Below are 26,719 nucleotides of genomic sequence, written 5' to 3' on the forward strand. Positions count from 1 at the left end.
CTCTCCACCCCATACCCATTTTTTAGGCCTAATGCAGTGTACTTTTCTACAACTACTAAACGAGAGTCGGAAGACCGAAGCAATGGCAAGGAAACCTGGGGAACACCTTGGAGTGTAACACACCATCTCTCTCCACCCCATTCCCCATTTTTTAGGCCTAATGCAGCCTACTTTCCGACACCTACTAAACGAGAGCATGAAGATCGAAGCTCAGGAAAGGCAACCTGGGGAACACCTTGGAGTGTAACACACCATCTCTCTCCACCCCATACCCATTTTGTAGGCCTAATGCTGTGTACTTTTCTACAACTACTAAACGAGAGTCGGAAGACCGAAGCAATGGCAAGGAAACCTGGGGAACACCTTGGAGTGTAACACACCATCTCTCTCCACCCCATACCCAATTTGTAGGCCTAATGCAGCCTACTTTCCGACACCTACTAAACGAGAGCATGAAGATCGAAGCTCAGGAAAGGCAACCTGGGGAACACCTTGGAGTGTAACACACCATCTCTCTCCACCCCATACCCATTTTTTAGGCCTAATGCAGTGTACTTTTCTACAACTACTAAACGAGAGTCGGAAGACCGAAGCAATGGCAAGGAAACCTGGGGAACACCTTGGAGTGTAACACACCATCTCTCTCCACCCCATTCCCCATTTTTTAGGCCTAATGCAGCCTACTTTCCGACACCTACTAAACGAGAGCATGAAGATCGAAGCTCAGGAAAGGCAACCTGGGGAACACCTTGGAGTGTAACACACCATCTCTCTCCACCCCATACCCATTTTGTAGGCCTAATGCTGTGTACTTTTCTACAACTACTAAACGAGAGTCGGAAGACCGAAGCAATGGCAAGGAAACCTGGGGAACACCTTGGAGTGTAACACACCATCTCTCTCCACCCCATACCCAATTTGTAGGCCTAATGCAGCCTACTTTCCGACACCTACTAAACGAGAGCATGAAGATCGAAGCTCAGGAAAGGCAACCTGGGGAACACCTTGGAGTGTAACACACCATCTCTCTCCACCCCATACCCATTTTGTAGGCCTAATGCTGTGTACTTTTCCACCAACTACTAAACGAGAGCCGGAAGATCGAAGCTCATGAAAGGCAACCCGGGGAACACCTTGGAGTGTAACACAACCTCTCTCTACACCACGAAAGGGCTGATTCTTAGGAAGGAAGGCTGTTGTAAATAAGCATTGCGCGTCCGAGGGTGATTATATTCTTATTCGGTATCTACTCACCCTCGGACGCGCCATGCTTCTTGATTTGTAATTAATGTTTATTTGCAATGTGCTTTTGACTTACTCAATTATTTTTTTAATTATTGATTTTATTAAATTAATAGTTTAACATCTTATTGGAAATAATTTAAAGGAGACGCGACAGGACAACACTCGGTGGATGCCATATCTGTGTTAACAACTCCAAAAAACTTTCAGTTAACTTCTTGCAGGAGAAAGAAATTGTAGCTGTTGGACCTTTGTAGTACAGTTCCAGATATTTGTTGTGTGTTTGTTTTGATTGTTAAAATGTCTGCATTTGAGATCTCAACACGATCTTATTTTTTATAATCAAATTAATTTTTTAAATATTTTATTAGGTTGGTTCAAGGGGTACACGGGCCGCAGTAGACAGGTCAGTGGAGGCCTAGTGGAAGGAGGGACCGCAGATGCGCCACTGTTTCACCCATACACAATTAGTAGGCCTAATGCAGCGTAGTTTCCAACAGCTACTAAACGAGAGCCGGAAGATCGAAGCTCAGGAAAGGCAACCTGGGGAACACCTTGGAGTGTAACACAACCTCTCTCTACACCACGGAAGGGCTGATTCTTAGGAAGGAAGGCTGTTGTAAATAAGCATTGCGCGTCCGAGGGTGATTATATTCTTATTCGGTATCTACTCACCCTCGGACGCGCCATGCTTCTTGATTTGTAATTAATGTTTATTTGCAATGTGCTTTTGACTTACTCAATTATTTTTTTAATTATTGATTTTATTAAATTAATAGTTTAACATCTTATTGGAAATAATTTAAAGGAGACGCGACAGGACAACACTCGGTGGATGCCATATCTGTGTTAACAACTCCAAAAAACTTTCAGTTAACTTCTTGCAGGAGAAAGAAATTGTAGCTGTTGGACCTTTGTAGTACAGTTCCAGATATTTGTTGTGTGTTTGTTTTGATTGTTAAAATGTCTGCATTTGAGATCTCAACACGATCTTATTTTTTATAATCAAATTAATTTTTTTTATATTTAATGATGTTGGTTCAAGGGGTACACGGGCAGCAATAGACAGGTCAGTGGAGGCCTAGTGGAAGGAGTGACGGCAGACAGGCATCAAAGGCCTAACATTGGGCTGGCTGTAGGCAAGTTAAAATTGGTTCCAGGGGAACACGGCCATCAGTGGCCTGGTCAGTGTAGTTGTAGTTGAAAGAACGGGACGCAGACAGGCTTCGAAGGCCTAACATAATAACATAGGGCTGGCTGTAGGCAAGTTAAAATTGGTTCCAAGGGAACACGGCCATCAGTGGCCTGGTCAGTGTAGTTGTAGTTGAAAGAACGGGACGCAGACAGGCTTCGAAGGCCTAACATAACAAACTTGGGCTGGCTGTAGGCACTTTTAAATTTGTTCCAGGGGTACATGGGCAGCAGTGTATGGTCAGTGGAAGTCTAGTGGAAGGAGTGACCGCAGACAGGCTTCCAAGGCCTAACATAACAAACTTGGGCTGGCTGTAGGCACTTTTAAATTGGTTCCAGGGGTACACGGGCAGCAGTGGTCTGGTCAGTGGAAGTCTAGTGGAAGGAGTGACCGCAGACAGGCTTCCAAGGCCTAACATAACAAACTTGGGCTGGCTGTAGGCACTTTTAAATTGGTTCCAGGGGTACACGGGCAGCAGTGGTCTGGTCTGTGGAAGTCTAGTGGAAGGAGTGACCGCAGACAGGCTTCGAAGGCCTAACATAACAAACTTGGGCTGGCTGTAGGCACTTTTAAATTGGTTCCAGGGGTACACGGGCAGCAGTGGTCTGGTCAGTGGAAGTCTAGTGGAAGGAGTGACCGCAGACAGGCTTCCAAGGCCTAACATAACAAACTTGGGCTGGCTGTAGGCACTTTTAAATTGGTTCCAGGGGTACACGGGCAGCAGTGGTCTGGTCAGTGGAAGTCTAGTGGAAGGAGTGACCGCAGACAGGCTTCCAAGGCCTAACATAACAAACTTGGGCTGGCTGTAGGCACTTTTAAATTGGTTCCAGGGGTACACGGGCAGCAGTGGTCTGGTCTGTGGAAGTCTAGTGGAAGGAGTGACCGCAGACAGGCTTCGAAGGCCTAACATAACAAACTTGGGCTGGCTGTAGGCACTTTTAAATTGGTTCCAGGGGTACACGGGCAGCAGTGGTCTGGTCAGTGGAAGTCTAGTGGAAGGAGTGATCGCAGACAGGCTTCCAAGGCCTAACATAACAAACTTGGGCTGGCTGTAGGCACTTTTAAATTGGTTCCAGGGGTACACGGGCAGCAGTGGTCTGGTCAGTGGAAGTCTAGTGGAAGGAGTGACCGCAGACAGGCTTCCAAGGCCTAACATAACAAACTTGGGCTGGCTGTAGGCACTTTTAAATTGGTTCCAGGGGTACACGGGCAGCAGTGGTCTGGTCAGTGGAAGTCTAGTGGAAGGAGTGACCGCAGACAGGCTTCGAAGGCCTAACATAACAAAATTGGGCTGGCTGTAGGCACTTTAAATTGGTTCCAGGGGTACATGGGCAGCAGTGGTCTGGTCAGTGGAAGTCTAGTGGAAGGAGTGACGGCAGACAGTCTTCGAAGGCCTAACATAACAAAATTGGGCTGACTGTAGGCACTTTTAAATTGGTTCCAGGGTAACACGGCCAGCAGTGGCCTGGTCAGTGTAGTAGTTGTAGAAAGAAGGGACCGCAGACAGGCTTCGAAGGCCTAACATAACAAAAATGTCAAAACAATGGTATTGTCAGTGCCAGGCATTGAAGGATGTCAGCGCCTAGACTACACATTGGTGAAGCTGTGAGAGATAATTTTGCTAGTGGTAGAGCACTGTTTGAGCTGGGGGGGGGAACTGTCTTGTGGCCGGCGGTACAGGCACAGGGCCCCTCATATTACAACGGTGTGTCTGACGTTGGGTGCGCACCACCACCGCCAGAGACACTTTATTGTACTATGAGGGACCCAGTGGCAGTGCCGTCGACCAAAAGCGGCCACACCCACCTCTTCAGACAAACAGCACTCTCAAGGGTCCAAGCGCAAAGTGGCGATAGCACGGCCCCGTGTGGGGAGTTTGGCCATTTCGTGAGGTGGAAACATGTCGTATGCTGGACAATCAGGTGAAGAAAATTACGAGATTGGAAAAGTCATTCAGAATAGTCCACAGGCAAGACCTTTTCATAGGAAAGCTAGGTGTCAGCCGGGCAGGGTGGGGCAAAAGATTTTGAAATCCAGTTGTGGTTCATTTTAATGAAGGTTAGATCATCTACATTTTGGGTAGCCAGACGAGTCCTTTTTTCTGTTAGTATTGAACCTGCAGCACTGAATACTCTTTCTGATAGGACACTAGCTGCCGGGCAAGCAAGCTCCTGCAATGCATATTCTGCCAATTCTGGCCAGGTGTCTAATTTGGATGCCCAGTAATCAAATGGGAATGACGGTTGAGGGAGAACGTCGATAAGGGATGAAAAATAGTTTGTAACCATACTGGACAAATGTTGTCTCCTGTCACTTTGAATTGATGCTGCAGTACCTGTCCTGTCTGCGGTCATAGAAAAATCACTCCACAACCTGGTCAGAAAACCCCTCTGGCCAACGCCACTTCTGATTTCTGCCCCTCTAACACCTCTGGTCTGCTGGCCCCTGGAGCTCGTGTGAGAACGATCACGGGCGCTGTGTGCAGGGAATGCCAGAAGCAAACGGTCAACAAGAGTTGATTGTTTTGTTGCTAATATTAGTTCCAAGTTCTCATGTGGCATAATATTTTGCAATTTGCCTTTATAGCGAGGATCAAGGAGGCAGGCCAACCAGTAATCGTCATCGTTCATCATTTTTGTAATGCGTGTGTCCCTTTTGAGGATACGCAAGGCATAATCCGCCATGTGGGCCAAAGTTCCCGTTGTCAAATCTGCGGTTGTGCTTGGTTGAGGGGCAGTTGCAGGCAAATCTACGTCACTTGTGTCCCTCAAAAAACCAGAACCCGGCCTTGCCACGCCACCAATTTCCCGTGCCCCCGGGAAAGCTTCCTCATTAAAAATATACTCATCCCCATCATCCTCCTCATCCTCCACCTCCTCTTCGCCCGGTACCTCGTCATGTACACTGCCCTGACCAGACAATCGCTGACTGTCATCAAGGCTTTCCTCTTCCTCTGGTGCAGACGCCTGATCCTTTATGTGCGTCAAACTTTGCATCAGCAGACGCATTAGGGGGATGCTCATGCTTATTATGGCGTTGTCTGCACTAACCAGCCGTGTGCATTCCTCAAAACACTGAAGGACTTGACACATGTCTTGAATCTTCGACCACTGCACACCTGACAACTCCATGTCTGCCATCCTACTGCCTGCCCGTGTATGTGTATCCTCCCACAAAAACATAACAGCCCGCCTCTGTTCGCACAGTCTCTGAAGCATGTGCAGTGTTGAGTTCCACCTTGTTGCAACGTCTATGATTAGGCGATGCTGGGGAAGGTTCAAAGAACGCTGATAGGTCTGCATACGGCTGGAGTGTACAGGCGAACGGCGGATATGTGCGCAAAGTCCACGCACTTTGAGGAGCAGGTCGGATAACCCCGGATAACTTTTCAGGAAGCACTGCACCACCAGGTTTAAGGTGTGAGCCAGGCAAGGAATGTGTTTCAGTTGGGAAAGGGAGATGGCAGCCATGAAATTCCTTCCGTTATCACTCACTACCTTGCCTGCCTCAAGATCTACAGTGCCCAGCCACGACTGCGTTTCTTGCTGCAAGAACTCGGACAGAACTTCCGCGGTGTGTCTATTGTCGCCCAAACACTTCATAGCCAATACAGCCTGCTGACGTATGCCAGTAGCTGCCCCATAATGGGAGACCTGGTGTGCAACAGTGGCAGGTGCGGATGGAGTGTTTGTGCGACTGCGGTCTGTGGACGAGCTCTTGCTTCTGCAGGAGGACGAGGAGGAGGAGGAGGAGGAGGGGGTGCGAACGGCTACAGACAACTGTTTACTAGACCGTGGGCTAGGCAGAACTGTCCCAAACTTGCTGTCCCCTGTGGACCCTGAATCCACCACATTTACCCAGTGTGCCGTGATGGACACGTAACGTCCCTGGCCATGCCTACTGGTCCATGCATCTGTTGTCAGGTGCACCTTTGTGCTCACAGATTGCCTGAGTGCATGGACGATGCGCTCTTTAACATGCTGGTGGAGGGCTGGGATGGCTTTTCTGGAAAAAAAGTGTCGACTGGGTAGCTCGTAGCGTGGTACAGCGTAGTCCATCAGGTCTTTGAAAGCTTCGCTTTCAACTAACCGGTAGGGCATCATCTCTAACGAGATTAGTCTAGCTATGTGGGCGTTCAAACCCTGTGTACGCGGATGCGAGGCTAAGTATTTCCTTTTTCTAACCATAGTCTCATGTAGGGTGAGCTGGACTGGAGAGCTGGAGATCGTGGAACTAGCGGGGGTGCCGGTGGACATGGCAGACTGAGAGACGGTGGGAGATGGTATTGTTGCCGCCGGTGCCCTAGATGCAGTGTTTCCTACTACGAAACTGGTGATTCCCTGACCCTGACTGCTTTGGCCTGGCAAAGATACCTGCACAGATACAGCAGGTGGTGCGCTAAATGGTGGTCCTACACTGCCGGAAGGGATGTTGCGTTGATGACTAGCTTCATTGGCCGAGGGTGCAACAACCTTAAGGGACGTTTGGTAGTTAGTCCAAGCTTTCAAATGCATGGTGGTTAAATGTCTATGCATGCAACTAGTATTGAGACTTTTCAGATTCTGACCTCTGCTTAAGGAAGTAGAACATTTTTGACAGATGACTTTGCGCTGATCAATTGGATGTTGTTTAAAAAAATGCCAGACTGCACTCTTTCTAGCATCGGATACCTTTTCAGGCATTGCAGACTGAGCTTTAACCGGATGGCCACGCTGTCCTCCACCAGGTTTTGGCTTTGCCACGCGTTTTGGGCAAGATACGGGCCCGGCAGATGGAACCTGTGGCGATGTTGATGCCTGCTGCGGCCCCTCCTCCTCCTCTGCTTCAGAACTGCTGCCGCCTGCACCCTGTTCCCCCAATGGCTGCCAATCGGGGTCAAGAACTGGGTCATCTAATAACTCTTCTTGTACCTCCTGCGCAACTTCGTCTGTGTCACCGTGTCGTTCGGTGGTATAGCGTTCGTGATGGGGCAACATAGTCTCATCAGGGTCTGATTCTTGATCAGCACCCTGCGAGGGCAATGTTGTGGTCTGAGTCAAAGGACCAGCATAGTAGTCTGGCTGTGGCTGTGCGTCAGTGCACTCCATGTCAGATTCAACTTGTAATGGGCATGGACTGTTAACTGCTTCACTTTCTAAGCCAGGGACGGTATGTGTAAAGAGCTCCATGGAGTAACCCATTGTGTCGCCTGCTGCATTCTTCTCTGTTGTTGTTTTTGCTGAAGAGGACAAGGAAGTGACTTGTCCCTGACCGTGAACATCCACTAACGACGCGCTGCTTTTACTTTTACCAGTTTCACGAGAGGAGGCAAAAGAGCTAGAGGCTGAGTCAGCAAGATAAGCCAAAACTTGCTCTTGCTGCTCCGGCTTTAAAAGCGGTTTTCCTAATCCCAGAAAAGGGAGCGTTCGAGGCCTTGTGTAGCCGGACGACGAACCTGGCTCCACAGCTCCAGACTTAGGTGCAATATTTTTTTCCCCACGACCACCTGATGCTCCACCACTACCACTACCCTCATTACCAGCTGACAATGAACGCCCCCGGCCACGACCTCTTCCACTAGACTTCCTCATTGTTTTAAAAACGTAACCAAACTAACGTTATTTGTTGCAGTCACACAACTTACACGGTGAGCTATAACTTCAGTATGATTTAGCTACCCCTTTACAGGTTGGTGAGACCACAGCGAAAATCAGGCCCAATGTTACACACTCTTTTTTTGGTGGCTGCAAATTAGAGAGATGCCCCACACGCAGGACTGTCACTGAAGCACAAATGTTAATATTAATGTCACACTATTATTTTTTTTTTATTTTTATTTTTTTCAGGAACACTTTAGAAACCCCCCAAAAAAAAAAAAATAGATTTTTGCAGGGAGAATTTAGAAAACAAATGTAACAAACTATATGCTTTCTATGGGCCACTGAGTGAGAGATGACGCACACAGGAATCAGGAGTGGCACACAAGCCCAGAGGCCAATATTTTTCTACCAATGATTGATGGAGTTATTTTCTCTGGTAGATTTTGGAACCCAAATCAAGGAAAAAAAATGTAGGCTTTCTATGGACCACAATTGGAGAGAGAGAGAGAGAGAGAGAGAGAGATGGCACACCCAGGAGTCAAGACTGGCACACAAGCAGAAAGGCCAATATTAATCTCCCATTTTTTGGGGGGTTTTGTTTTTTTTTTTTGTTTTTTTTTTTTTTCAGGGAGACTTTAGAAAAAAAAATAATAAAAAAAATATGATTTTATCAGGAAGAATTTAGAAACCAAATAAAATAAAATGATTTTTCCAGGGAGAATTTATAAAACAAATAAAAACAAAAATAGGCGTTCTATGGCCCACTGACTGAGAGATGACGCACACAGGAGTCAGGAGTGGCACACAAGCCCAGAGGCCAATATTTTTCTACCAATGATTGATGTAGTTATTTTCTCTGGTAGATTTTGGAACCCAAATCAAGGAAAAAAAATATAGGCTTTCTATGGACCACAATTGGAGAGAGAGAGAGAGAGAGAGAGAGATGGCACACCCAGGAGTCAAGACTGGCACACAAGCAGAAAGGCCAATATTAATCTCCCACTGTTTTTTTTGTTTGTTTTTTTTTTTTTTTTTTCAGGGAGACTTTAGAAAAAAAAATAATAAAAAAAATATGATTTTATCAGGAAGAATTTAGAAACCAAATAAAATAAAATGATTTTTCCAGGGAGAATTTATAAAACAAATAAAAACAAAAATAGGCGTTCTATGGCCCACTGACTGAGAGATGACGCACACAGGAGTCAGGAGTGGCACACAAGCCCAGAGGCCAATATTTTTCTACCAATGATTGATGTAGTTATTTTCTCTGGTAGATTTTGGAACCCAAATCAAGGAAAAAAAATATAGGCTTTCTATGGACCACAATTGGAGAGAGAGAGAGAGAGAGAGAGAGAGAGATGGCACACCCAGGAGTCAAGACTGGCACACAAGCAGAAAGGCCAATATTAATCTCCCACTGTTTTTTTTGTTTGTTTTTTTTTTTTTTTTTTTCAGGGAGACTTTAGAAAAAAAAATAATAAAAAAAATATGATTTTATCAGGAAGAATTTAGAAACCAAATAAAATAAAATGATTTTTTCAGGGAGAATTTATAAAACAAATAAAAACAAAAATAGGCGTTCTATGGCCCACTGACTGAGAGATGACGCACACAGGAGTCAGGAGTGGCACACAAACCCAGAGGCCAATATTTTTCTACCAATGATTGATGTAGTTATTTTCTCTGGTAGATTTTAGAACCCAAATCAAGGAAAAAAAATATAGGCTTTCTATGGACCACAATTGGAGAGAGAGAGAGAGAGAGAGAGAGAGAGAGAGATGGCACACCCAGGAGTCAAGACTGGCACACAAGCAGAAAGGCCAATATTAATCTCCCACTGTTTTTTTTTGGTTGTTTTTTTTTTTTTTTTTTCAGGGAGACTTTAGAAAAAAAAATAATAAAAAAAATATGATTTTATCAGGAAGAATTTAGAAACCAAATAAAATAAAATGATTTTTTCAGGGAGAATTTAGAAAACAAATAAAACCAAAAATAGGCGTTCTATGGCCCACTGACTGAGAGATGACGCACCCAGGAGTCAAGACTGGCACACAAGCAGAAAGGCCAATATTAATCTCCCACTGTTTTTTTTTTTTTTTTTCAGGGAGACTTTAGAAAAAAAAATAATAAAAAAAATATGATTTTATCAGGAAGAATTTAGAAACCAAATAAAATAAAATGATTTTTTCAGGGAGAATTTATAAAACAAATAAAAACAAAAATAGGCGTTCTATGGCCCACTGACTGAGAGATGACGCACACAGGAGTCAGGAGTGGCACACAAACCCAGAGGCCAATATTTTTCTACCAATGATTGATGTAGTTATTTTCTCTGGTAGATTTTAGAACCCAAATCAAGGAAAAAAAATATAGGCTTTCTATGGACCACAATTGGAGAGAGAGAGAGAGAGAGAGAGAGAGAGAGAGAGAGAGAGAGAGAGATGGCACACCCAGGAGTCAAGACTGGCACACAAGCAGAAAGGCCAATATTAATCTCCCACTGTTTTTTTTGGTTGTTTTTTTTTTTTTTTTTTCAGGGAGACTTTAGAAAAAAAAATAATAAAAAAAATATGATTTTATCAGGAAGAATTTAGAAACCAAATAAAATAAAATGATTTTTTCAGGGAGAATTTAGAAAACAAATAAAACAAAAAATAGGCGTTCTATGGCCCACTGACTGAGAGATGACGCACCCAGGAGTCAAGACTGGCACACAAGCAGAAAGGCCAATATTAATCTCCCACTGTTTTTTTTTTTTTTTTTCAGGGAGACTTTAGAAAAAAAAATAATAAAAAAAATATGATTTTATCAGGAAGAATTTAGAAACCAAATAAAATAAAATGATTTTTTCAGGGAGAATTTAGAAAACAAATAAAACCAAAAATAGGCGTTCTATGGCCCACTGACTGAGAGAGAGAGAGAGATGGAACGCTTAGTACTGGCACACAAGCCCAAAGGGCAATATTAATCTCCCTTTTTTTTTCCAGGGAGAATTTCTAAAACCCAAAAAAAAAAAAAAATAGGCTTTCTATGGCCCACTATTTGTGAGAGAGATGGGACGCTCAGGACTGGCACAGATGGCACGCTCAGGACTGGCACAGAAGCCCAGAGGCCAATATTAATCTCCCTTTTTTTCTGGGAGAATTTATAAAACCAAAAAAATATTTAAATAGGCTTTCTATGGCCCACTATTTGTGAGAGAGATGGCACGCTCAGGACTGGCACAGATGGCACGCTCACAACTGGCACACAAGCCCAGAGGCCAATATTAATCTCCCTTTTTTCAGGGAAAATTTATAAAACCAAAAAAAAAATTAAATAGGCTTTCTATGGCCCACTATTTGTGAGAGAGATGGCACGCTCAGGACTGGCACAGATGGCACGCTCACAACTGGCACACAAGCCCAGAGGCCAATATTAATCTCCCTTTTTTCAGGGAAAATTTATAAAACAAAAAAAAAATTAAATAGGCTTTCTATGGCCCACTATTTGTGAGAGAGATGGCACGCTCAGGGCTGGCACAGATGGCACGCTCAGGACTGGCACACAAGCCCAGAGGCCAATATTAATCTCCCTTTTTTTCAGGGAGAATTTATAAAACCAAAAAAAAAAATAAATAGGCTTTCTATGGCCCACTATTTGTGAGAGAGATGGCACGCTCAGGGCTGGCACAGATGGCACGCTCAGGACTGGCACACAAGCCCAGAGGCCAATATTAATCTCCCTTTTTTTCAGGGAGAATTTATAAAACCCAAAAAAAAATAAAATAGGCTTTCTATGGCCCACTATTTGTGAGAGAGATGGCACACTCAGGACTGGCACACAAGCCCAAAGGCCAATATTAATCTCCCACTGTATTTTTATCAGGGAGAATTTATACACCCCACAAAAAAAAATACAGAAAAATGAAAAGGCTTTCTATGGCCCACTATGTGAGAGAGATGGCACACACAGGGATGGCACTCTAGCAGAAATGCCAAATTGCCAATCTTAATCTCCCACCAAAAAAAAAAAAAAAAAAAAAAACAGGGAATGTCCTACAATTACTATCTCCCTGCCTGCAGTAATCTCAGCCAGGTATGGCAGGCAGCTACTATCTCCCTGCCTGCAGTAATCTCAGCCAGGTATGGCAGGCAGCAATAAGAAGTGGACTGATGCACAAATGAAATAAAAAGTGTGGACAAACAAAAAAGATAGCTGTGCAGAAAGGAAGGAACAAGAGGATTTGTGCTTTGAAAAAAGCAGTTGGTTTGCACAGCGGCGTACACACAGCAATGCAGCTATCAGGGAGCCTTCTAGGGCAGCCCAATGAGCTACAGCGCTGAGGGGAAAAAAAAAAAAAAAAAAACTTCCACTGTCCCTGCACACCGAGGGTGGTGTTGGACAGTGCAAATCGCTGCAGCACAAGCGGTTTTGTGGTTAATGGACCCTGCCTAACGCTATCCCTGCTTCTGACAAAGCGGCAGCAACCTCTCCCTAAGCTCAGATCAGCAGCAGTAAGATGGCGGTCGGCGGGAACGCCTCTTTATAGCCCCTGTGACGTCGCAGACAGCAAGCCAATCACTGCAATGCCCTTCTCTAAGATGGTGGGGACCAGGACCTATGTCATCACGCTGCCCACACTCTGCGTTTACCTTCATTGGCTGAGAAATGGCGCTTTTCGCGTCATTGAAACGCGACTTTGGCGCGAAAGTCGCGTACCGCATGGCCGACCCCGCACAGGGGTCGGATCGGGTTTCATGAAACCCCGACTTAGCCAAAAGTCGGCGACTTTTGAAAATGTTCGACCCGTTTCGCTCAACCCTAGTCTAATATGTAGGAAGCTTAAACTAGACCAAGGCAAGGAAAAGATTTGACAAATCTGGCTATACATGTTAGCCACTTTCCTATTACACCATCTTTTGATTGTACCAAAATGAAAAAAACTATGACAATGTGGGCAGCTTTTAGTGCATTTAAATTAATAACTGAACTTTAAAAAAAAAAGATTTGATTTGTTGTGGCCACTGTTTGATAGTGTTTATCAATGGTGGTCTCACAATGTGGCCTCCAATGAACCACTCGAAGGGAAAAGTAATAATGCTCATCTTATTATTGATCGTGAACAGATTTATAGACCCATATACTTTTTATTGAACATTTCTGTTCATGGTTGAAGATAAGCTGAGGGATTCTGTCCTTTGGTTTGAACCTTTAGTGTGGCTCTTAGGATCAGGAGCCCCACCACTCAAATTCAGTTAAAGAGTACTTCACAACCTTTTTTTTTATATGTGAATACCCTTTTATTTGCTGGCAGATTGGTGGGAGTCCAGATCCTGAGACCCCCACCAAATGCTCAAATCACCACCGCCAACCTCCAGAAACCCCCTGCACATCTAGAACCAGTTGTTCTAATGGCTACAATATATTGAACATTTTTGAAAAGTTTATTTGTGCATTAGGGCCCCGATTCTTAAGGACTGGCTTTTTTTTTATGTCAGTCTTAACGAGAGGCGTTCAGAAATAAAAAGAGGCAAATTCATTAAGAGGTGCTACTCACAACAAATATTACTCCAATCAGAGAACTGACTAACATTTCTAACATTCTAAGAAATGCTATCACTTTTTAAAAATTTGATAGGCTGGAGTATCCACACCCTGTTCCACCACAGCTCCTCACCAGCTTTGCCAATTCGGGTATGAAACTCCAAAAGTCCAAAATTTTTGCTCAGCTTTGTGTTGCACAAAAATGTAGCAGCTTTGATGTAAACACTTTGATGAAATGGGGCCCAAGGCACAAATTTAGACTGAGTTCTGGTGCATTTTACCAGATTGTATTTTTTTTTACTACATAATTAGTAGAATAGGTTAAAAAACTTTCTAATACAGATGTGTCAACTACTCCAGTTACCTCAATTGATTTTAGAACATTAGCTTCCCATAAAAACACCCAAATATGCAGAATTAAACAGATTTGTTAATGGCCATATAGCAGTTTAGTACATTTAACCTAAGTGTGCAAGTGTTGGCTTTGATCTTAGTCTCCATTATGACAATACTATTACATTTAGGCTGTACAGTTTCAAAACCTTGATCCCCGATGCATCAAAATGCTTTCAACAGAAATCTGGGGTAAAACACTTTGTAAAGTCTCTATATTTTTGCACAACATGTGGTAGTGTAAATATTTTCCAACTTTTGGCACCTTCACGCCAGTTTTGAACAGCTCCAACAAGATGGCAGAGCTGTGGAGTATCTTACACTTCACATCTTACTCCAGTCCCTCACTGGTGGTGAAGTGCACGGCGGCATGTGCCTCTTAATTAATCAGGTGCTTCTTACTCCAACATGTCCCCTAATCAAGAATGGTGTAAATAATGCCGGTCTTGAAGATGAACCAGGGCCCATGAGTTTTTAGATAGGTCAAATTTACTTTATAACTTATTTTTAAATGTTTTTATACTAAACATTACATTATATCATATGCATTACAATACATACTGTCATGCTGCTGCAGTGCAGTATAACGCAACCTCCACCAGAAGGAGCTTGAGAGGGAAATGAGACTTACATAGAGAAGCACCACAGGGCAGCAGCATAGGCACCACCAAGTGGCCAGAGAGTGGTCAAACAAGCCGAGTCAAAAAACAATAATAGGCAGAAGTACTAAAGGGATCAGCAATATTCGTGGTCAGGAAAAAGCCAGGAGGTTCAGCAACGGTCAGAAGCGGATAAGATAAAGTCAGAAGGCAGAAAAGAGTCCGAATACAGGCCAAGTCAGAAACCAGAGAGTCAAAACAGAAACACAGGGAAACACTGGGAAAAGGGCAGACAGAGGGAGACAACAGACATGGGGCAAGTCAGGGATCACAGCAGGACAAACCAATAGCTACCAGAGTCAGGTTCATATGCCAAAGGCAGAACTATAGCTGACACTGCCAGCAGGATGCATGGGAGCTAAATAGCAAACCTGAACCCAGAATGAGGCAAAGTTAACCCTAGACGTGATCCGCCTGGAAAAAGGGCAGACAGTGGAATATTTCTTCTAATGGAAGAAATTGGAAGAAAAGAAAAGGCTATGCCTCAAATTAATAGCCATGTTTCATATATTACTGTCACTAAGTGGAAATCATAAACTGATATGCTTATTTAAAAAATACTTAATGAAAGAGTTAACCCCCATTATATAAAAGACATGCATTTTTGGACTTTATGAAGCTGAGACATACAGTATTACTGAAATTATGCCATTTGCTAGGACTACATTGCCGACCCAGATTGTGTCACTTCTTTCTTTAATGTTGCTTAATGTGTCTCAGTGTATAGCCAACATACTGTTTAGAGATCAACATTTCTTTTCACGCTGCCCCGGTCTGGTATCTAGTGCAGTTCTCCATAGCATTGGTCTTCACTTTTGGACCCAGCAACCACAGCATTTTGGTGCAACTCTATTGCTAACTAGGCCCTGTGACATTGTGACATTATGTGAGGCTTAGTTACAAGTCCTCACAGATGTCATGATATGCATTGCTTTGCAATGTCATGAAGAGTGCCTAGCAAGCACCATTGACATCCAGATTTCAGGATAAGGCTGCTGATCTTGAATTGCTCTTCTCTAATTCTGTTGTATTTTCTTGCAGCTAAAAATCTGCTTATTCATTTTTTATTATTAGCATTTATTATCCACTATATCAATTCATCTTCATATTAAATTGTATCAATGTAAATTAAATGTATTGTAATTTTGAAAATTAGTGAAGAGTGAGACCTTTTAATACCATGCTCCTAAAGAGTTGACCTTCAACACTGAGCACTATAGCTCTATCCTGCTATGTCTCTATACACTTTTTCTCCTATAGGCGCCAATTCTAAATCTCTTTTATATCAGTCTTGGAGATTTTGTATTCTAGAGTCTATCCGTTATAGCTTGCCTTCCGGCAGTGCAGGACATCATAATCTACCGTCTTGGCAACTTGCAAGAGAAGTGGCATCAAATTAATAAAATTTTTTATCATTTAGGCCCCATCTGTCTTAAATTGGTTGTCCAATCAAAACAAAGTATCATGTATCCACAGTAAGGGTAATAACTTTCTGACTGATTGTTGTCTGATCACTGGGACCCACACTGATTATCATAATTGGGACTTTTTATCTGTGGCTGGGAACTTTTGCCCCCATAGCACCTCGGAATCCCAAAGTAGTATTCGAGTATGCACACTGGCGCTCCATTCTACTGCCTGCTACCAGTTTTGCTGATCGGTGTGGTCCCAGCAGTCGGACCCCAACCGTTCAACAGGTTATCCTCTTTCTTGTGGATAGCTAATATCTTGTTTTACTAGCTTAATTTTATTTTCTGGCTGGTTTATATTAATTTCTTTTATGACCTCAGCTGAAGAAATAATCCTACTACTATGTAAAGTATATAGTCCGTTATATTACTTGTGTAAAGTATCTACGGTTTATATTGCAAATAAAAATGTGAGAAGATCCAATGTTTTTAATTCTCATGATATTTTATCTTTATTTTCTTACTACGCAGGACACTGAACTTTTAAACACTGCTATCCTGACAGGAAGGACGATGTCTATCCCTGTGAAGGTGGTGGCTGTTCAGGAGGATGGCTCTGTGATAGATGTGTCTGACTTCACTGAGTGCAAGTCCGCAGATGAAGATGTCATAAAGGTAAGATCTGTTTATGGGGTTATAAAAGTCTGCTCTGGTCTAGTTTACACATCGAAAAAATTTGTTGCAAACTTTCACTTAGTGTACGTTTAAAATGGGTTGACATTTATCGAATTTTGTTTATGATGAAGAAGATATGTAGGTTTACCTAGTAAACCACATATATAATATATAAAGCATACTTTATTATACATCTACTAAGGTTTTATATTTTAAAAACATTTTTTTTTACTTTTTACTTGCTTCAATAGTCTCCATGGGAGACTAGAAACTGTGATCATTCGATCGCTTGTGCTACATACAGCAGGGCTACAGCCTAATTCTAATGCTCACTTGCTGTGAGCGCCGACCACTGGGCGGTGCTCATAGATAGCCAGCTATGACAACCACAGGCGTCTCCTGCAGACCCCGGGTTGTCATGCCAACCCGTTGGTGACCCGCAGTCATGTGACACAGGCGCCGATGGGCGGGGTTAATGATGCTCTTCCTGCACGTGCATGTTAAATGCCGCTGTCAGAGTTTGACAGTGGCATTTAACATATTAACAGCTCCGGAAAGGGTCGCGACTCCACCCACAGCTGTTAGGGGCACATGACAGGTGATCAGATCAGCTGTCATGTGCTAGAAAAGGTGTGAGCTCCGGCGATACAAGGGAAGGAGTCCAATGTCGGATATAGCCATCATTGTACGTTATGGGGTTAAAACTCAGTAGAGATTTATTAAGACTACAAACATTGCGAGTTGAAGGCAAACATGTCTTTTTCTTCCTTCATTGGTATTTGGAAAAACAATTTTATGTTGAACTGGGCCTTTTCTTATTTTTTTTTAAGTAGAAAAAAGGCAGAAAATAGTCATAAAAGAATTTTACTATGTGTAACTGACATTTTGCCCAATTTTTATCAACAAATTAATATGCGGATGACACAGTGCAAAATAAGTTTTGCGGTGATGTGGATATAAGGGTTACAGAGGTGGCTTGGGCCATAGGGGGCTCAAAGGCTGCTCTCTAACATAAGAAGATGCCGTTATTGTCAACGGCAAACAGTAAAATAAGATGGGCCTTCATTGCAGATTTTCTAATGAACTTACAAATTTCAGGTTACACCGATGAGGTTTTATATATGACGTAAACACATTCATAAATCTGCCAAGTGAACAGAAAAAAGCAACATATGTAACAGGATTGGCCACTTTGCCTTTCTTTTTACAAATGTGTTGGGGACCTAATGCTGTGGGACCCATAAGAAATACACATATTCCAGGTTTTCATCCTTTGTGAAGCATCTCCTCCTTCTCCTCCCTTGTAAGGCTAGGGTCACATTGCGTTAGTGCAACCCGTTTAGCGCTAGCGCTAGCGGGTTGCGCTAACGCAATGTTTTTAATGTGGCCGCGTCCCGGGGTCGCGGTAACGTACCCGCTCTCCCAGATCCCCGATCTGCGAGAGCGGGGAACGGACCGCGGGCGCGCCTCGGACGCTGCTCGCAGTGTCCGCGGCGCACCAGGAAACACCGTCGCGTCGCTAGCGCGTGCCGAACATGGCACGCGCTAGTGCTGCGCGTTCCCATTGCCGTGAATGGGCGCGCTAACGGACGCGTTGCACGGCGTTAATTTTGCCGTGCAACGCTGTCCATTAGCGCTTTCCCATTAACGCAATGGGAACCAAGCCTTAGTGCTGACTTCCTCAAAGACTGGATTCATTCCAGCTAAAATTTTATAGTCAGGTAACAAAGGTAGAGAGTTTCCAAAAGTTGTTTTACAGCAGTTTCTCAAATATTTCCATTACTGAGAAGGGGGGCAGAACAACGCTGCATAAAGGTAGGTGAGAATTATTATTATTATTATACATTTTTATAGCGCCATTTATTCCATGGCGCTTTACATGTGAATACGGGGCAAATATAGACAATTACATTAAACATGAGCAGATAACAAGGCACACGAGTACATAAGGAGGGAGGACCCTGCCCGCGAGGGCTCACAGTCTGCAGGGGGTGGGTGACTGTACACTACATACAGTACAGATACACACAGCTTTAGGCAAAAAAAAAGTTCATGGGAGGGCTATTTCAAATGGCATGTTAGAATTATTCCAAGATATTACATATGGTGTTGTCTAGCACTGCAATGCTGCTGAGTATCAAGACAGTACAGATAATACCTAAATTTGTGTTTCCTCAAAAAATGTAAAATGGCTTTTTATCCCAAATCTATATTCTCTGTTCTGATGCTTTAAGGGAACCTGTCACGTGAAATAACTCTATTAACCTGCAGATACCAGCACTGACTGACAGCTGGCCCTAATACTGAGCTGCTTTCAGTCAGTGCTGGAGGCGTGGTTACAGCCGCCTCTCTATACACACAGTGATGACTGAACCACTCTTGCACCGCCCCTATAACTTAAACTGGAATGCTACCTAGAGGAATAAAGTTCATTTCATCCCAACGGCGAGTGTCTAAGTGCTGGCAGTGGGCAGATTCAGAATGTTATGAACCTGTAGATAAACCCCATATCTGTACATTAATAGAGTTTTTTCATGTGACGGGTTCTCTTTAAGTGTCATTCTGGATTCTTCTTGCAATTTCTCAGCATCCACTCATCTTTTTCTTCTCTAAAGGCTGTAATATTCTGTTCTTTACTGTTGATTTATTCCTGGAAAGAAAGCCTTTAAATCAGGTTGGTCTAACAGGCACATCAAGGTTCTGCTCGTCTTTATTTGCTTTGTATTTTTGCTGGATGTTCAATAAAAGCTTTTATATATTTCTATGACAATCTGATGCCTTTATACATCTATACAAATTAAAGGTTGGCTAGTATGAGCATATTTTATTGTATTTGATTTACAATACTTTTTCATATTTTATTTTGTGTTTTTTTTAACTTGGTGGGAAGTCTAAAATCAGGGTTTCGAGTATAAGATGTACACCAGTGCTTTCCGAAAACAGAAGGTATTTGCTTGTAATCTTTTCCATCATAAATCCTAAAACCAAAGAATTTATTTCTCATTTTTAGAGTACTCTATGGAGCCTTACAAATAATGTATTTTTTTCCTTCATGTGGCTAGCTCAAAAGTCAGAATCATTGATATATACTGTAACCACTGGGGTTTATGGCGGTCCTGCTGGTAATTACTATTAATACAGGTACTTACAAAATAATCAGGTGGGCAATTACTGCACTGAAAAACTGCATGTGCTTTACTGCGAATTGCAACTGTTATGTGATTATGTTATTTATTGGCTGCATAATTTTTACAGGTAAAACACAAACATGTTTCACCCGTAGAAAACAATTTTCCAATAAATACATGCAAACCTGTGACAAATTATAGGAAATCCACTGCACTATCGTCATGTGGTAATTGGCTGTGTGACGTAATAATGCTATGTGTGAACCTAGTCTTATACATTGTCATCAGTGGGAGCTCCGTATAAACTTATATGAAGTACCGTATTTTCCCGAATATAAGACGCACTTTCCCCCCCAAAAAAAGGGGGGAAAATGGGGGGTGCGTCTTATAGTCGTAATGCAGGCTTACCGGCAGTGGTGTGGCGGCAGCAGAGGTGCAGCAGCGGCAGAGGTGCGGGGATGAGGAGGCGGTATGGCATGAGCAGGGTCCCTTCCACAGGTGAAGTGATGCAGCAGCCTGGGAAGCAGCAGAGCTGGGTGAATATGACGTTATCGGTGGTGGCGGCCATCAGGAAAATGGCCGTGGGATGCCGCGCATGCGCAGGTTGAGATCATGGTGGCCATTTTCCTGAAGCCGAGTTCGCAGATTTAGATCTTGGCTTCAGGAAAATGGCCGCCGTGGCCATTTTCCTGAAGTTCCAGGAAGCAGAGCACTCCATCTGTGCATGCGCGGCCTCAGGAAGATGGCCGCCGCCACGATAAACTTGTAATTAACTCAGCTCTGCTAATCACATTGGAATGGATACTGGGCCGCTGCGTTACCTCACCTGTGGAAGGGAGCCTTCTCATGCCATACCGCTCATTATCCCCGCATCTCTGCCGTCACCAGACCACTGCTGCAACCCCCCCATGTACACCAGGCCGTGGCGTCGCCCACCTAGGCAGGAAGGGACCCGGCTCAGGTGCACGCCGTACCGCATCACCCCACCTCTGCTGACACCATGCCTCCTGTGACCCTGCTCTGCCACCGCCAGTCCTCAGGTAAGATACTGTAAATTCGGACAATAAGACGAACCCCCATCTTATAAAAACTCTTTTTTCTGCAATCGTCACCCTAAATTTGGGGTGTATCTTATGGTCCGGTGCATCTTATAGTCCGAAAAATATGGTAACTCCGCCAAGGGGCCACTGACACCAGACTGAATTTTGTCATAAAACTTGTTACGTGATTGAAAACAAGATTCATGGTATTTTTTTCTACTATTTTACAAAAACAATCATGTGATACCTAATAACTAAAGATGAGTGAGCACTAAAATGCTCAAATGTTGCTACTCAAACTGAGCTATTCCCAATGCTCGAATGTTCATTTCGAGTACGGTAACAAGTACAATGTGATTTTCTAGATTTTATTTTTGATATTCTATCTCTCAATGTTAAAATTAATCTTACTCTCAAAATTATAGTCTGTTCATATCTTTGTCATTGGGCAAACTTACAAAATCAGCAAGGGATCAAATACTTATTTCCCCCACTGTATAATGGGAGTTAATAGGAAATCTGAACATTTTCCCAGCAGACCTTACAAAAAGGTTTGGGGGCAGTGAAAATGTTGAAATGAATGGAAAAAGTGCTGAATGGAAGAAGGATAGGATGGGAAAGAAACCTGGAAGCATCTCTGACTCCCACATTGCTGCTGAGAACAATGGTGTCACACTTTTTCTCCACCTAAAGTATTGACAAAACATTCACAACTCACAAGAAATGAAATGTTAAGAAACATTCTTTCCTGTATAATAACTTTTATATAAGGCAACATTTAAAAAGGATTTTTTTAAAAACAATAATTTAGGTAAACCAAAATTGAAATTGTTGGAAAAAAATTATATTTCAGTGCAATTTATGAAGGAACTAAGAATTGCCAAAAGTGTGATGTAAGAGAGTCTCGGATACATCTTGTATTAGATGTAAATGAGGGCATCATACACATTTTTTACAAATTGTCATGTAGTGGTACTCCTAGACTTATATAGGCTATGCATGAAGTGCAAATCCTGCCAAAAATTACAAGCAGGGTCAATCATACACCCTTGAAGGCACCAACTGTAGTTCCTCATTCAAATATTGTGAGCAAAGTATAGTTGTGGTTCTCCTAAACTCATAAAAGTTCTGCACAGTGCACAGCCTTCCAAAAATTACAAGCAGGGTCATCTATACACCCTTGAAGGCAACAACTGGATGGCTTTATTAAAATATTAAGAAGATGTAGACCTGTAGCAGGCCAATTTTGATTTTCATTTCAAACCAACAAAATTGCACACAAAATAGCTTCTATAGTATATGACAATAGTCAATTTTTTAACCAAAAATATTTGTGAACTTTACCAGGCCAAGTGTTTTTTTTTTTTTAAATTTAACCCACTGGAGTTTTACACAAAGCACGGTAAACTGTATGGATGAATCATCGAATGCATAAATATTTTTGGAAGTTTTTTTGTGAGTTCATTATACCAGAAAAATTTTAAAAGAACCGCATTACAGTGTATGGATGAATCATTCAATCTATAAAAAGTTTTGGAATCTTTTTTTTAGAGTCTAACCCATTTGCCACCTTGGGTTTCTCTGTTTTTGAGTTTTCGTTTTTTGCTCCCTTTCTTCCCAAAGCCATAACTTTTTTATTTTTCTATCAATATTGCCATGAGAGGGCTTGTTTTCTGTGGGACGAGTTGTACTTTGGAATTAGTCCATTTTTACCATATAGTGTACTGGAAAAAAGAAAACAAATTCAAAGTGCAGTGAAATTGCAAAAAAAAAGTGCAATTCCACAATTGTTTTTTTTTTTTTTTTACCATGTTCGTTAAATGCTAAAACTGACCTGCCATTATGATTCTCCTGGTCATTACAAGTTCGTATATATCAAACATTCATAGGTTCTTTTTTATTTAAGTGGTGAAAACAAAAACCTAAATTTGCAAAAAGAAGAAAAATTGTCACCATTTTCTGAGACCCGTAGCAACTCTATTTTTCATGATCTGGGGCTGAAAGTGTGCCTATTTTTTTTTTTGCTCATCTAACGCTTTTATTGATATCATTTTGGAGTAGACACAATGTTTTGATTGCGTGTTATTTCATTTTAATGCAAAAACTTAATTCTGGCATTTTGATTTTTTTTCTCGTTACGCCGTTTACCGATCGGATTATTTCTTTTTAAATATTGATAGATCGGGCGATTCTGAATGTGGTAATATCAAATATATGTTTTTTTTTTGTTTGTTTGGAATGAGACAAAACGGGGGTGATTTTAACTTTTATATTTTTAAAATTTTTTAAAACTTTTTTTATTTTTACTGGCTTCAGTAGTCTCCATAGAAGACTAGAATCTGAGATCATCTGATCGCCTATGCTACACAGAGCAGGGCTTAAGCTAAAATGCTCATCTGCTATGAGCACCGCCCCGGCAATGACAACCACAGGGGTCTCCTGCAGACCCTGGGTTTTTATACCAACCCATTAATGACCCGCAGTCATGTGACACGAGCACCGATGGGCAGAGATAGTGACGCGCTTCCAATGCGATTATGTTAAATGTCACTGTCAGAGATTCCACCCTCGGTTGCTAGTTGCTAGGGGCCAGAAACGTTGCGGGCTCATCACCACATAAAATAAGAGGAGGCGACCTATGATGTACCTATACATCATAGTTCGTAAAGGGGTTAATATACTTGCTATTGTCTCGTAGTGACAAGGGACTGTGGACACCTACCCGATCCTTTGAACTAGAGGCACCCTAGTCTCTCCCTGTCCCCTGGATTACTCCTGAAGGTGAAGACATCAGGTTCTTATACCTATCTATGCTCCTAACTTAACCCTTATCCGATCGCTCCCTCACCCAGAGAGGTGAGGGGCTGAAGTGTATTGGAAAATGCTAACCAGATAGACATGATTAGCAGACAGGAATAAAAAGAAAACTACAATCATACAAATACAAACACAAAACAGAATGGGAAACAGAAGAGGTATGAGAAGGGAAAACCAAATGTGAGAGGATAAGGAAAAACACGCAACTCCATGCAACAATTTCCATAAAAACTTCCCAACCGCCAATTCCAAACACTGAACTTTCTCCTCCACCACCAAACCAGGAATTAGAACTATCACTGGCAACTCCCAAGTGCCAGTGTCGAGCATATATATCAGAGGGGAGTGGCCAACACAGAACAGCTGAGACAATTCAGAATGGAGAGCTTCAGGAGATCAAGTGAACTGATTAAGCCTTGCAATGAAAGTAAGGAAGCCTGCACTGTTTAATGGGATGGTGAATCAGTTCTAATAAGTGTAGGAGTTTGTGTAACCAGATATTGTGATCTTCTGGCCTTTCTCCGTCGCGGTATCCCCTTGACAGCTATCCACAGTGACATGTAAAAGTTTGGGCACCCCCAGTCAAAATTACTGTAATTGTGAACAGTTAAGCAAGTTGAAGATGAAATTATCTCTAAAAAGTCTAAAGTTAAAAATTACACATTTCCTTTGTATTTTAAGCAAAAAAGTATACAATCAAATCTTTTACGTTTTAAAAATTAAATAAAAGGAAAGTGGATTGATGCAAATGTTTAGGCTTCCTGCATGGTTAGTACCTAGTAGCACCACCTTTTTGAAAGTATCACAGTTTGTAAATGTTTTTTGTAGCCAAGAGTCTTTCAATTCTTGTTTGAAGGATTTTCATCCATTTTTCTTTGGAAACCTTCCAGTTCTGTGAGATTCCTGGGTCTTTTTGCATGCACTGCTACTTTGAGGTATTTCTAAAGATTTTCAATGATGTTCAGATCAGGGAAAGGTGAGGGCCATTGTAAAACCTTCAGCTTACTCCTTTTGAGGTAGTCTATTATGGATAATTATTGATAGTGTTATATTTGCATCAAGGATTTGTGGAAATTTAATTGAATCCATTCTTTCCTCTACCTGTGAAATGTTCCAGTGCCATTGGCTGCAATACAACCCCAAAGCATGATTGATCCACCCCCATGTTTAATGTTTGATGAGGTGTTCTTTTCCTGAAATTCTGAGCTCTTTTTTCACCACACATACCACAGTGCTTGTTTCCAAAATGAAACAGACTTTTTTTTATCATCATGCATCACGTTCTTTTGCATACTTCTGATGTTGAATTTTATTCTGAGGGCGCAGGAGAGGTTTTCTTCTGATGACTCTTCCATGAAGGCCATATTTGTACAAGTGTCTCAAAACAGTAGAACAATGTACCACAACTTCTGAATCTTCTAAATCTTTCTCAACGTCTTTTTCAGTCAAGCCAGGGTTCTGATTTGCTTCTCTAGCAATCCTATGAGCAGTTCTCAATGAAATTTTGCTTGGTCTTCCAGGCCTTATCTTGATCTCCACTATTACTGTTAACTGCCATTTCTGAATTACATTTTGAGCTGAAGAAAAGGCAACTTGAAAACGCTCTGCTATCTTCTTATAGCCTTCTCCTGCTTTGAGGGCCTCCACCATTTTCATTTCCAGAGTCTTAGGCAGCTGGAGCATCACATGGCAGCTCAGAGCCCTCACTCTTCTTGACATCATCACAGGTCCTTCAGGCTCTCCACTAGAATCTGCAGCTTCCTCATAACCTGTGTTGTGGAAAGGAAATGAGGGAAGGCTCTGTGTGCAGTCATGGGATGCTTGTACCTCACCACAGTGTGGCTGGCTGCCACATTTAAGAGGTTAGTCTTTACAAAACACAGTAAAGCACTCTGCCACTCCTTTGGTGAACTATAACTCCCAGCATGTCATAGGATCTGCAGGACATGCTGGGAGTTATAGTTCTCCCATGGGATTTTAAAGCAGCACTCCAGTGTTATTTTGCAGTGCTGGAGTGGTGCTTTAAATATAAGCCCTGTGCCCCCATTTTTATACTCACCCTCCAGCATCTTCATATAGTACTGTACAGACTCCACACTGGTCCCGCAGCTTCCAACATAATAACATACTATTATATATAATAACACCACATATAATAGTATGTTATTTATGTTATTAAATATTTTACCACTTTTTTGCTTCAAATATTTTTTTTCCCTATTTTCCACCTCTAAAACCTGGGTGCGCCTTATAGTCCGGTGCGTCTTATAGTCCGAAAAATACGGTATATATTTGTGTGCGTGTGTTTTTGGCTAAATTACAAGGGAAATGTGTCATCTTTAACTTTAGGCCGTTTCAAGATCATTTCATCTACATCTTGCTCAACTGTTCACAATAACCGTAACTTTGAACAGGGTGTCCAAACTTTTACATGTCACTGTACATTACCAGTGTTATACCTATGCCTCCCAATTTTATGTGAGGCATCCATTGCTACTGACAAGTTTCCCGGTCCTATTTTGTATTCTGCATATCCACCATCGGAAGATATCAGCTACTTCTAGGGGATCCAGTTTCTCCACTTTGCGAACTTTCCCGTCCTTTAGAATAATTTTATACACAGAATAAGTTTTGAAAAAATGCTGTACATCTAAATCCTGGGATCAATAGAGAACTTGATGAAACAGAAGTCGAAGGGGAATGGGGTGCTATAAGTGAAAAATATGATCAAGTGGCTTGTTCACCATTTACAAAAAAACGCACAGGATAAACTTTAAAGTAAACTCACCATAGAACTCCTCTTGCAGTGCTGCCTAGGTCCTTTTAAACATCTATTGACACCAGAATCACTACAAGATTTTATTTGTAGGTGAACTTGCCCATTAAAAAAACTTCAGCAACTGACCGCACAATTAAAAATTGTAGTATAATCCCGAAAGTGAATATACACGTGCATAACATGTTGCATTGGTTTATTTTTCATGAAAGGACATAATAGCTTTAATTTGATAAGAGATTTTCTTGTGGATGGGATCCAACCATTCTGTAAGATAGCTGCA

The 26,719-nt window shown here is 42.3% G+C and overlaps 1 protein-coding gene across 1 annotated transcript in view; it reads left to right on the forward strand.

Moving 5' to 3' along the window:
• The window catches only part of TMEM132B (transmembrane protein 132B), a 1,045,283-nt gene that overhangs the window by 833,775 nt on the left and 184,789 nt on the right, over positions 1 to 26,719 (forward strand). Inside the window, exon 5 of the mRNA XM_069756039.1 lies at positions 16,532 to 16,675. Coding sequence (XP_069612140.1) covers positions 16,532 to 16,675 — 144 coding nt within the window. The remainder of the gene's footprint in view (positions 1 to 16,531; positions 16,676 to 26,719) is intronic.

The sequence above is a fragment of the Ranitomeya imitator genome, chromosome 1 (assembly GCF_032444005.1).
Source record: "Ranitomeya imitator isolate aRanImi1 chromosome 1, aRanImi1.pri, whole genome shotgun sequence".
NCBI classification, from domain to species: Eukaryota; Metazoa; Chordata; class Amphibia; order Anura; family Dendrobatidae; genus Ranitomeya; species Ranitomeya imitator.